The sequence below is a fragment of the Mustelus asterias genome, chromosome 9 (assembly GCF_964213995.1).
Source record: "Mustelus asterias chromosome 9, sMusAst1.hap1.1, whole genome shotgun sequence".
Taxonomy (NCBI): Eukaryota; Metazoa; Chordata; class Chondrichthyes; order Carcharhiniformes; family Triakidae; genus Mustelus; species Mustelus asterias.
This window is the reverse complement of record NC_135809.1, coordinates 42,895,705-42,909,071: the sequence shown is the minus strand read 5'-3', so window position 1 is coordinate 42,909,071 and position 13,367 is coordinate 42,895,705. Positions and strand designations below refer to the sequence as shown.

At 44.8% G+C, this 13,367-nt stretch overlaps 1 protein-coding gene across 1 annotated transcript in view; it reads left to right on the top strand.

The window, feature by feature from the left end:
- LOC144498648 (structural maintenance of chromosomes protein 1B-like) overlaps positions 1 to 13,367 on the top strand; it is a 139,057-nt gene that overhangs the window by 6,736 nt on the left and 118,954 nt on the right. The window contains exons 3-5 of the mRNA XM_078220093.1: positions 1,588 to 1,700; positions 3,152 to 3,355; positions 7,803 to 8,041. Coding sequence (XP_078076219.1) covers positions 1,588 to 1,700; positions 3,152 to 3,355; positions 7,803 to 8,041 — 556 coding nt within the window. The remainder of the gene's footprint in view (positions 1 to 1,587; positions 1,701 to 3,151; positions 3,356 to 7,802; positions 8,042 to 13,367) is intronic.

Here is a 13,367-nt window from a genome sequence, read left to right as displayed (position 1 = left end):
GTAAAGGGTGGGGAGGTGGGGAGGGTCTTGACGATTTGATATTGTACTATTTTATCTAAACTGCTTGTTATGGCTTTCTGATTCAGTTTCATTGTGCTAAATTGTTGAAATTTGAGATGAATTTTGATATTTTAACCTTGTATTAGAAGATGGGTTTTCTTACTTATTCATTTATGTTACTTAATTTTTTGGTGTTTGGGATGGGAACTGAAGTTAGAACTGGTTCCAGATCCTTACCTGGGGATAACATGTTGTTTGCTTTGTGGTTGGATTTGACGGCCGATTAGTAGCTGCGGGAGCAAGAACACAGGCTGACCAAATGAAATTTGGGCCTGAATTACACCCCCCGCAGTTATCTTTATGGTTGCCATGTGAGTGTTGAAAGAACAAGCAGCAGATTGTCATTGAGCCTCAGCCTGGATTGCAGTATCCCATGGTGGCACTGGAAAGCTGTAGGCCTGGCACATGGGGGAGGGACAGTCTCTCAGTTCTTAGACCTTGGCTTCTGGTATCACTTCTAGGTCATAAGAGAAGGGAGTGAGGTCCTCTTCCTGGAGGTGGCAGGAGGAGGATACCCATACGGATAGAGCAGGCCTGGGTTGAGATGAGAATCACTTGTCAGTGGCAGAAGTATCTTCGGAAGATTCTGGATTCAGTGCTGCAAAAGGGGGAGTGACCTCAAAAGCTCTGTAAAACTGAATGCTACCCCCAACCCTCAGGACAGGTCTCTGGGCATGTACCTTTCCAGCAGATACAGCAGCTGAGGAACCCAAGGCTGCATGCTATTTCTTGAACATGAGAGGGTTGTGTACCCAAGACACTTAATCACCCCTCAGAATGGCTTATTGCCAAGGTGCTGTTGAGGACCTGTAACCCCTGCATCTCCACATCATGACCCCTGAAGCATGCAGGGGCCCTTTACATGGAGACAGGTCATCCAAGTCAGGAAATTTCTTGGCTTGATCTTCCTGCCTTACTAATGAAAATCTGGGCCAACCGTTTTGACATTACAAAGTTCCTTATCATCTAAAGATGGTCTTTGGTTGATAAGAGTTTTTAATTCCAACAGACTCAATTGAACATTGGAACGCATATCATAGGTAAAGCTAAAATACAATACAAAGAGATTTCATGATAATCTAGTTAACCCTTTTACAACAGGGCATTATCTCATTAGTTCTGTTAGCTGATTTTTCATTAAAATACATACATTCTCAGCTCAGATAAAGTGGAACCAAATGTATTAGCATCCCCATGCTGTGGAGTGTAGACGTTGTCCTTGGTTCCTGCTTCCAGTTACTATAGTTCGTTATTAAACCTGCACTAGAAATGCTTGTAGAAAACAGGATCAAGTTCAGATACAATGTTCCTATGGTAAAATAATCTATTGACATGCAATTTCCTTTGTACATGAAGAATGTGGTATCTTGCAACCAGTTTGGAAATGTGTGTCAATGTCATAGTTGCCAATTTCAGTAAAGCAGATGGAAAAACTCTTCGGGTATCTTTGTAAGGCAGGCAGATAAGCAAAATGTATTTATAAAAAGTAACTGGATGATTCAATTTTTCCAATATTGTTTTTGTCAGGGAATACTTCAGAGTTCCGATTAAATGATCGAACTATCAGTCGTGTGGAATACACAAATGAACTTGAGAAAATTGGCATTCTACTGAAAGGCAGAAACTGTCTAGTGTTTCAGGTACTAAGGGAAAAAGTCTGTTTTCTTTCATTATTATGTTTGCTCGTGGGATTCCAAGCAGCTGTCAACATTTATCGATTAGATTACTGGAGACAGGAGACAGTCAAGTTTGGAATTTAATCTTATCTGCAACGACATGGTAGCCACTCTGGGCTGCCTGCCTTACAGAGGAAGATATACAAATACCTCGAATTCCTTCATTAGCAATCAAGAATTTTGGTAATTAACCCAGAGGAATAATCAATAATCACTGGAGGCTGGGACCATTGTTTATTTTAAACAGAAGTGGTGGCTAGCTTAATGTCATAATTTCAAAAAAAATTTCTGATGTTCCATTCTTGCAAAACAAAAAGCCTCCATTTAAAGACACAAAAAAGTATCGAGTTGCTCATGTTTAGGCTTGATTCTAATGCTAAGTAGATGGATCTTGGATGAGTTAAAATCTCTACAGTGCCTGAGTTAAGAGTGGAGCGTTTGTAGAATATAGTGAAGAAGAGGTTTTGAGATGTTTGGAGCTTTTTTGTGATCAAGGATGATTTTAGAGAATAATAAGACATAGAGGGGATCTAGCACAAATTAACTGGATTAAAAAAATACCAAACAGGTCAATGGAGCAGCAGTGGAAAATCTTCGAACTGGGACAAAAAGAAAAATAATACGTCAGCCTGGTTTTTGTCGTGAGCGGCAAAGCAAGAATGCAGTGGAAATTTCCCCTATCTTGGCAACAGTTAATATCTTGATATTCAGCAGCAGTGATGTCAACATGCATGTTGAAATATTCATACACTGCAAAGTAGGAAATTAAGAACATTTAATCCTTAATTTATTTAAATTTTCAGATAGCAAAATAAATGTTATAACTCATAAGTTTTTCTTTTATGGGACATGGTCGTCACTGGCTGGCCTGCATTTATTGCATATCTCTAGTTGCTCTTAATGACCCAATCTCTACAACCCTTTGCAGGAAAGAATTCTATAGATTCGCTATCCTCTGAGAGAAAAAATTCCTCCTCATCGCTTTCTTAAATGAATGACCTGTTACTCAGATTATGCCCAGTGATTGAGTAGGAAGCCATTGTATCTTTTAAGATAAATTTGGATAAATATTTGAAGCAGATAAAGATGCAGGGCAGGAAGCAGCATAGTGTAATTAATTTTGGATTGCTCTAACCAAGACCTGGCAGGGATATATTTGGATCAGATAACCTCCTACTGTCTTGTGGGTAAAAGCCTTTTTATAGTTGTAGCTCAATACTCTCCAACGTACGGGAAAAATGTACTATAAATGAAATAGGGAGCTAAAGACAAAGCCAAGTTGGGGAAGTATACAACAGCAAAATATTCCATTAAAAACAGCAATTGAAAGAATTTGTTTTACTGGTATTTTGTTGGATAATTATATTAAACACTAATTATCCACAATCAAGTTTAACACTACTTTTACATTTTAGGGTGCTGTGGAGAACATAGCAATGAAAAAACCAAAAGAGAGAACACAACTGTTTGAAGAAGTTAGCAATTCAGGGGAATTATCTAATGAATATGACAAGAAGAAGAAAGAAATGATGAATGCAGAAGAAGAAGCTCGATTCAACTACAACAAAAAGAAAAATGTGGCAGTTGAGCGAAAACATGCAAAGCATGAGAAAGAAGAGGTAATTGAAATTTACCTGACTGTTTTTCTGTTCCAAAATGAACAGTTTCTGTAGAAACGGTCAGAAATGGAAATAGTAACCTCACATAGCTCAGAAGTTAATTGCAAATCAGGAAGGTCCATGTTCAATTCATTCAACTTAGCTGATTTTTGTGAAGGTGATAGGACAGTACAGTTGACTGAGGCCCATATGTAAGAGAAGTGGAGACTAGCTAGGAAGTACACTAGATCTAATAGATGATAAAGTGATCTTCCTCAGAGATTTCATTGCCAAAGTCGAGAAGGACCCAAATCTCTGGAAGGGTGTGATTGGCAAGGAAGATATAGTGAAAGCAAACTCCAATGGAGTTGGAGGAAGATTTGTAGTGGAGTTCCTAGAGTTCTGTGTTGAGCGGCTTGCTCTTCCTGATATATATTAATGACCTAGACTGGGCATGATTTCAACATTGATGATACGAAGAAAGCGTTGTCTATTGATGAGGAACTTGAACTTCAAAAGGACATAGACATGTTGGTGGATTGGGTAGACAAATGGCAGATGAAATTCAATGCAGAGAAGTATGAGGTGATTTATTTTGACAGGAAGAATGTGGAGAGATAGTATAAAATTAAGGGAACCTAAAGGAGGTGCAGGAACAAAGGGACCTTGGTCTATATGTCAATGAATGTGACCGGGCATGTTGAGAGAGCGGTAAATAAAATATCCTATCCGTTATAACATACATATAGTATCCTAGGTTTTATTAAAAGAGGCATTGAGTGTAAGAGTAAAGAGGCCATGTTGAACTTGTATATGACACTAGTTAGGCCTCATCTGGAGTATTGTGTCCAGTTCTGGGTGCCATACTGGAAGACTTGAAGGCATTGAAGAGAGTACAGAAGAGATTCACAAGAATGATTCCAGGGATAAGTAACTGTAGCAATGAGGATAGATTAGTGGGATTGTGTCTGCTTTCCCTGGAGAAAAGAAGGCTGAGAGGAGACTCAATTGCAATATTCAAGATCCTGAGGGGTATGGGCAGATAAATAGTGAGAAACTGTTCCCTCTGTCAGGAAATAGAGGTAGTTTTGAACTCATACATGTTTGTATTTGTAGGTGTTATAAACAAGGTATGGGTTTAAGGAAGTTTAATTTTCTGTATAAGAAAGAGAGAAAATTTAGTTAGCTCATGTTAAACAAAGGTATCTGCATGTATGTGGGTTTTGGTTTCATTTCCAACTGTGCTTGCATTACAATTAAAGGGTTTACAACATGAAAACACAGTTTAAAGAAAGACTACTATTGCACAGCAACTAGCGGCCAGCTAGGTTAGAAAGAACATTTATTTTTAAGTTGGACAGGAGAAGGGAGCTGCTGGAAAAAGCCAACTTTCCTGGAGAAAAAGAGAAAATCCAGACAATCAGGGACTTGGGACAAAAAGAATGTCTCAAGAAGAATGAAGTTAAAGGAACAAAGAACAAGAAGTTGTACAAGGTCCTGTTCAGCAGAATTCAAGAAAAAGGCAGAGAAAGTGCTTCGAGTTAAAGAGATAGCCTCATTAAAGAGATTTAAAGTGGGAGACCAGATGTCAGAGGTAAATTAAAAATTGGTGGCATCTTATATAACCAGTGAAGCAATGGTGTTCTGTTGGCAAGGTTGTGTACCTGAGAGCATGTGTGAAAGCTTGAATGCATGCAGCAATCCAAGGCAGAGGAATATGTAAAGGAGAGATTGAAATCCTTGGTAAAGGCATCTGAGAGAAAGCGTTGTTTGGGAGAACATTCTAAGGTGTGTTTTTCGAGAGGGGAGTTTGGAAATATTCGTGTGGAAAACGGAGTTCCAGTGAGATCAGTTTGCTCAGTGTGATAAGCATCTGGGGGATTTGATGAAAAATCCACAGAAGTTGTTTTGGGTGACATCTTCCACTTGGTTTCAATGTGGGTGTGTCTGACCACATTTGGTTTGTTGGTTTACAGGGACTGTATACTTACCGAGAATATTATCATATTCAATATGTTTTGTAACTTACGTTATCTTTAAAGTTTGTGTATATCTGTGAAGATATAGATGGGATGAAAAATTGTGTTATAGTCAATCTTTTCATGTCTTAAAAAATGTTCTATTATTTTGTTGGAAGTTAATTGGCAGTCATATGACTCTTCATCTAATTCTCTAAACAAACAAAAGGTCACAATCCATAGAAATCAGGAAGAGTATCTCAAATGCAGGAGAGAGGCTGAGGCTGGAATAAGGAAGGCTAAGTGAATAGGATAAGGAAAGGATGATAGACTGCGCAAAAACAAATAGTAAAATGTCCTTCAAACATATTAATGGTAAAAGATTAGTGAAGGATAGAGTGGGGGCCCATAAGGGACAAACAGGATAAACCACTCACTGAAGCAGTATGGAAGAGCTACTAAATGAATACTTTGCTTCTGTCTTTACTAAATTAGAAGATGGTGACAATGGCCCAGTTGAAAATGTGGGTGTTGAGCAATTGAGCAGCATAGTAATAGATAAAGAAGAGCTGCTAAATAGGCTGGCAACACTCCATGTTGAGAAGTTGCTAGGCCCGAATGGGATGCATCCTAGGTTGTTGAGAGAGGTAAGGGAGCAAATTGCAGAGCCATTGATAGAAATTTTCCAGGCCTCTCTGAAGACAGGATTAGTCCCAGGGGACTGGAGGATTGCAAATATGACATCGTTGTTTAAGAAAGAGGCAGAGGATCACCCAGGAAACTACAGACCTATCAGCTAGACATCAATAGTGGAAAAACTGATGGAGGTCATAATACGGGATAAGATAAATATACACTTTGAGAAAAATAAGTTAATACTAGACAGTCAACATGGCTTTGACAAGGGCAGGTCATGTCTGACAAATTTAATTAAGTTCTTTGATGAGTTGGCACAGGCAGGGTAGTGCCATGGATTTGGTATATTTGGACTTTCAGAAAGCATTTGATATGGTGCCACATGGCAGGTTAGTTAGCCAATTAGAAATGATTGGGATGGATGGGTCCTTGGCAGCATGGATTAGAGGTTGGCTAAGAGATCAGAAACAGAAGGTAGATATAGATGGGCATTTCTCAGACGCGAGATGAGTTGAAAGTGGTGTTCCCCATGGATCAGTGTTGGAACCCTTGATTTTTCTGATGTATAAACGATTTCGAGATGAGTTTTGAAGGCAAAATCTCTAAATTTGCGGATGATACTAAGCTAGGGAGAATAGTGAGTTGTGAGGATGACACTGAACGACTTCAGAGGGACATTGACCAGTTGGCCAAATGGGCAGACATCTGGCAGATGAATTTCAATGCAGTGAAATGTGAGGTAATGCATTTTGGTAGAAGAAACATGGGGAGACAATATAGGCTCAATGGTACAACTTTGAGGGGAATACCAGAGCAGAGGGGTCTCGGGGTTCAAGTGCATAATTCTCTGAAGGTGACCAGGCAAGTCACCCAATGAGCTCGGCAGGTCCTGATCAAGTAAGAGCCCAAAACACTGTGATCCAGATGATCTATCTGAAGTGAGTCTGTCATCCCCCACACCCTCAATATTTCAACCAGTTGACCCCCATGTCCTGCGTCTTGTTGAATCTCAGTCAGATGAAAACCCGGTCATCCAGAGCTGCATCCCGCCACCCAACCCCTCAGAGCATCTCAGGCACTGAAATCTCATCAATGCATTTGCAGGCACTAGCGCAGAGACACTCACCTCGGTGGGAAATGTCTGCAATTGCACATTGGGTGGAGGCTGGATCATCCAGTGGAGCATCCAGTCAGAGGCCTGATGGCTTCCTGAAAACTGCTGGCCCTGAGCTAGGTGTCAGGCCTCTGATGATGTTCATCCCAACAATGGTGAACGAGATGCTTGTTTGGTGCTCACTGCTGCAGACTTGCTGACTATCCTGTCTGGAGACAATACACATCTCTTTAACCTGTGCTTAATGCTCCCTCCTCCACTCACATTGTCTGTATCTTTAAGAACTGGTTGGCTGTTGAGATTTGCATTCTAATCAGTATTCTATAACTTGATTTTGTGTCTCTGTGACTTGTTTGAGAGCAGATTTCCACTCCATCTGACGAAGGAGCAGCGCTCCGAAAGCTAATGGTATTTGCTACCAAATAAACCTGTTGGACTTCAACCTGGTGTTGTTAAAACTGTTACTAAGTTAATGAGACCCAGCTCTCAGATGGCTTTCTGTTATCACCATTGGGCGGCTGGCTGACAGACACTAGATTGTTAAAATCTTTCCTCTCTAATGTTTGATCCCGAAGTAAATACATGATACCTCATTACATAAAAATATTTTTCTTGATATTTGTAGATGTTTCACCACTTTGAAAATACGTTTAGAGTGGAGTGATAAATCTGATGGTCATTGCAATTTTATTTTTGATATTTCAATCAGTTCTTAGCATCACGTTAAATGTTGTATTTTTCTTATGATTTGAATGCTTAGGCCGATCGTTACCAAATGTTGATAGAAGAGCTGAAAGCAAGCAGGACTCAATTACATCTCTTCCTTTTATATTATAATGAGAAGTTCATTGAAAATGTTAGCAATGAACTACAAGCAAACAATAAAACTATAAATAGTCGGAAAGCAAGACAAGCCACAGCAGAGGAAGAAGTGAGAGTGAAGAAAAAAGAGTTGGGTAAACTTAACCGGGAACTACAGCAAATAGAGAATGAGATAAAGTAAGTTGCTGTTGTACCTGAATACAATCAGAATATACTTTTGAATATTGAGTTGCTAATCATAGTTGCTGCTTGGATTTAACGGAGAAAATGCTTCTGAGTTATCAGATCTGTTTTTCGTATATTTAACCATGTGTTATTGGATCATGTGACGTCTACAAAGGTTATTGGATTTATCTTGTATGTGTTAGATCCCCTGTAGGTGAGATTCTTAATGGATAAAGAGAGCTCCATCCCAAAACCAATTTTTTCACCCAATGCCACCATGTGCTTATATCTGTGTGTCCCTTGTTTTAAATTGCCAATACATTAGTGCACTGATAGCTGTTTATAATTAGCATGTGTCCATGGTTTTAGGTTGCAGCTTGCATCTAATACAGTGTAAGTTATTTGGAACTGTCAATAAATGTCCATTTTTGGGATGTATGTTTCTTCGGGTTTCACTGTAGCCCCCATGTCAATGCTGCACTGATTGGAGGTTGTTCTTCGCAGTGTATGGTAACTAGAAAAGTTTCAAAACAGAAATGTTATTATTTACATTGTCATGATAATAAAGTTTTAGCATTCTTAGATACAGAACACTGCTTGTGATGAGTTTCCAGCCTTTTTCTTTTTTCCAATCTTTTTTTGTCATTCCTCACATTGGCAGCAATTAATTGGGAGATGTGGGGAAAATGGAGTGTTTGAAATACATCAGGATACCTCTCTAGTGAAATAAATAGGGCAGTGGTTCCCAAAGGGTGCGGCACGCCACACTGGTGCGGCGAGAGAGGATGGCAAGTGTGGCGGGAAGATTCAAGGACAATCAAAGAAACATTTAAACATTGTGGTGACCCACTGTAATTACATGTTGTATGCCTGGACACACCCCTGCTGCACCTGGCCTGAGACTCCTCCTTTCCACCTCAGACTCCTCCCTTTCCACCTGAACGAGGTATAAAGGTGATGGTTCCTCCTCCTTGCCTCAGTCTGGGCCAGGTTAGCTACAAGGGTGTGTTCCAGTTCTTTGCGATTAAAAGCCTGTTATTTTCACTCACTCGCTGGAGTCCTCGTAATTGATGGTGCATCAATTTTAATCGCAAAGAAAAAAAAACAGAATGGAGCAAATTCTAAAGCCCGATAAATTAAACCTGGATCCGCAAGCTGTGGGAATTGCCAGCAGCTTCGCTCACTGGCTGAAGTGCTTTGAAGCCTTCCTCGAAACCTCCGCTGCCGTCCAGTCCGATTCAGACCAGCAGCACGTGCTCCACGCCCGGGTAAGTGACGTGGTTTATGCCACCATCTGTGACGCTGAGACGTACAGGGACGCGCTAGAGCTCCTAAAGAGCCAGTACAGTAAACGGACAAATGAAGTCTACGCCAGGCACCTTCTGGCTACTCGAAGACAGCGGCCGGGAGAATCGAGTGCACAGTTTCTCCGCGAACTACGGGTACTCGGCAGGGCCTGTAATTGCAAGGCTGTATCCGCCGCGCAGTACACAGAGCACTTAATCCGCGATGCCTACATTACGGGCATCTCATCCAACTACATTCGGCAGCGACTGCTAGAGCAAGGTGGGCTAGACCTACCAAAAACTGTGACACTCGCTGAATCCTTAGAGGTGGCCTCCAGTAACCTCGAGGCGTACGCACCTGACCACGCGGTTACATCGTGGGCATCACGGTCGCTACCACCCCAGTATCTAGGAGGGCCACAGACTTACGCTACACAGCGCCCCACCAACAACTCAACTGCTGCGGCTGTTGCAGGTCCGAAGTGCCATTTTTCGCAGTCTGGGGAAGCACCCCCAACAACGCTGCCCGGCAAGGGAGGTGCTCTGCTCTGGGTGCAGAAAGAAAGGCCACTACGCTAAAGTCTGCAGGGCAAAATCGTCCTCGACGCCAAACAGTGCAGCATGCGACCTGAGGGAGCCACAACTTCGGACGCCATCGGCCGCGTGTGAGTCAAGGGAGCTGCCATTTTGGACGCCATCGGCCACGTGTAAGTCAAGGGAGCCGCCATTTTGGACGCCATCGGCCGCGTGTGAGTCAAGGGAGCCACCATTTTGGACGCCATCGGCCGCGTGTGAGACAAGGGAGCCATCATTTTGGACGCCGGTCGATCATTCTCCAGGATCCACGGTGGCAGCGGTCCAGCTAGACCAATCCCGTCCGCATCAACTCACGAGGTCCATGATGGACATCCAGGTAAATGGCCACGTGGGAAATTGTTTGTTTGACTGCGGGAGTACGGAGAGTTTCATCCACCCCGATACAGTGCGCCGCTACGCCCTTTCTGTGCGGCCAGTCAAACAAACCATTTCCTTGGCCTCAAAGTCCCGCTCGGTGGATGTCCTCGGGTACTGTGTGGTGACCCTTATGGTTCGGGGGACCGAGTATGAAAATTTTTAAGCTCCTGGTGCTGCCACACCTCTGCGCTCCCGTACTCCTAGGGCTCGATTTCCTGACCCATCTTAGGAGTGTCACGTTGCAGTACAACGGGCCTCTTCCCCCAATCTCCGTCTACAACCCACAGTTCCTAGACTGCCCACCGCGCACCACTTGCAGCCTTTCGACCCTTCAAGTCACCCCTCCCTCGCTATTCGAACACCTCACCCCCGAGTGTAAGCCCATTGCCACCAAGAGCAGACGGTACAGTGCGGGGAACAGGACCTTCATTAGGTCCGAGGTCCAGCGGCCCCTGAAGGAAGGGATCATTGAGGCTAGCACCAGCCCCTGGAGAGCGCAGGTGGTGGTGGTCAAAACTGGGGAGAAACACCGGATGGTCATCGATTACAGTCAGACCATCAATCGGTACATGCAGCTGGATGCGTATCCCCTTCCACGCATATCCGACATGGTCAATCGGATTGCGCAATACCGGGTGTTCTCCACGATTGACCTCAAATCGGCTTACCACCAGCTCCCCATGCGCCCGGAGGACCGCAAATATACTGCTTTCGAGGCGGGTTCCCTACGGCATCACCAACGGGGTCTCGGTCTTCCAGCATGAAATGGACCGAATGGTAGACCAGAACGGGCTGCGGGCCACCTTCCCGTACCTGGATAACGTCACCATCTGCGGCCATGATCAGCAGGACCACGACGCAAACCTCAATAAATTCCTTCGCACGGCCGCTCTCCTAAATCTGACCTACAATAAGGAGAAGTGTGTCTTCCGCACTCACCGCCTTGCCATCCTGGGGTATGTAGTGGAGAACGGGATCATCGGCCCCGATCCTGACCGCATGCGCCCCCTCATGGAACTTCCCCTTCCCACCAATCTTAAAGCGCTGAGGAGATGCCTGGGCTTCTTCTCATACTACGCCCAGTGGGTCCCTAATTACGCGGATAAGGCCCGTCGCTTATCAAATCCACCCTTTTTCCCCTGTCTGGAGAGACCTGCTTGCCCTTCGACCGCATCAAAGCAGACATCGCGAAGGCCACGATGCACGCTGTGGATGAGTCAATCCCCTTCCAGGTGGAGAGTGATGCGTCTGACTTCGCCCTTAACCAGGCGGGCAGACCTGTGGCCTTCTTCTCACGAACCCTCCAAGGCTCGGAAATTCGACACTCCTCTGTCGAGAAGGAGGCTCAGGCCATCGTCGAAGCAGTGCAACACTGGCGCCACTACTTAGCTGGCCGACGGTTCACTTTGCCCACGGACCAACGTTCGGTGGCTTTTATGTTCAACAACGCGCAGAGGGGCAAGATTAAGAATGATAAGATACTGAGGTGGAGGATTGAGCTCTCCACCTACAATTATGATATCTTACACCGGCCCGGGAAGCTCAATGAGCCTCCGGACGCTCTGTCTCGCGGAACATGTGCTAGCGCACAAATGAATCAACTACAGGCTATCCACAATGACCTCTGTCACCCGGGAGTCACCAGGCTCTACCATTTTATTAAGGCCCGTAACCTGCCCTATTCTGTTGAGGACGTCCGGTCTATAACCAGACACTGTCCGGTCTGCGCGGAGTGTAAGCTGCACTTCTATCGGCTGGACAGGGCACACCTCATAAAAGCCACCCGCCCCTTTGAACGCCTCAGCATTGATTTCAAAGGGCCCCTTCCTTCCTTCTGACCGCAACATCTATTTCCTCAACGTTATAGATGAGTACTCCCGATTCCCTTTTGCCATTCCCTGCTTGGATATGACTTCAGCCACGGTCGTCAAGGCCCTGCACGGCCTCTTCACCCTGTTCGGTTACCCTAGCTACATCCATAGCGACTGGGGATCCTCCTTCATGAGTGATGAGCTGCGTCAGTACCTGCTCTCTAAGGGCATAGCCTCGAGTAGGACTACCAGCGATAACCCCAGGGGAAACGGGCAGGTAGAGAGGGAGAATGCGACAGTCTGGAAGGCCGTTTTACTAGCACTACGGTCTAAAGGCCTTCCAGTCACCCGCTGGCAAGAAGTCCTCCCCGATGCACTGCAGTCAATTAGGTCACTCCTGTGTACGGCTACCAATGCCACCCCCCATGAGCGAATGTTTGCTTTCCCTAGGAAGTCCTCCTCGGGAATCTCACTACCATTGTGGCTGGCGTACCCAGGCCCGGTTCTGGTCCGGAGGCATGTGCGGCCCCATAAGTTGGACCCCCTGGTCAAAAAGGTCCAGCTCCTCCACGCCAACCCCCAATATGCCTATGTGGCACCACCATGGGCGGGAGGACACGGTCTCTATCCGGGACCTGGTGCCTGCGGGTGCCGCGGAGCCCACTATGACCCCCCCCCCCCCCCCCACCCCACCCCACATCCCTAGACCCCTCTATTGTTCAGGTAGCACCAGGTCCGCTTACTTCTTTGTCCCCTGTATGCAGCTCACCTGAGCCCCCGGAGTCACCACACAGTACCCAACCAGAAGGGACGACGGCGGACTCGAGCTGCTTCATCCTGGCATCTGAAACAACACCTCAACTGGTACTACGGCGGTCGCAGCGACGGATCAAGCCGCCCGACAGCCTGAACCTGTGAGGGGACGATGCCTTACTTCAGTTTCGTGACTCTTGTATATATATATATCTTCATGCCTCTGTATATATTGTTCCACCCATCTCACCCCCGCCAGATTCCTTTTTTAAAGAGGGGGTGAATGTGGTGACCCACTGTAATTACATGTTGTATGCCTGGACACACCACTGCTGCACCTGGCCCGAGACTCCTCCCTTTCCACCTGAGACTCCTCCCTTTCCACCTGAACGAGGTATAAAGGTGATGGTTCCTCCTCCTTGCCTCAGTCTGGGCCAGGTTAGCTACAAGGGTGTGTTCCAGTTCTTTGCGATTAAAAGCCTGTTATTTTCACTCACTCGCTGGAGTCCTCGTAATTGATGGTGCATCAAACAT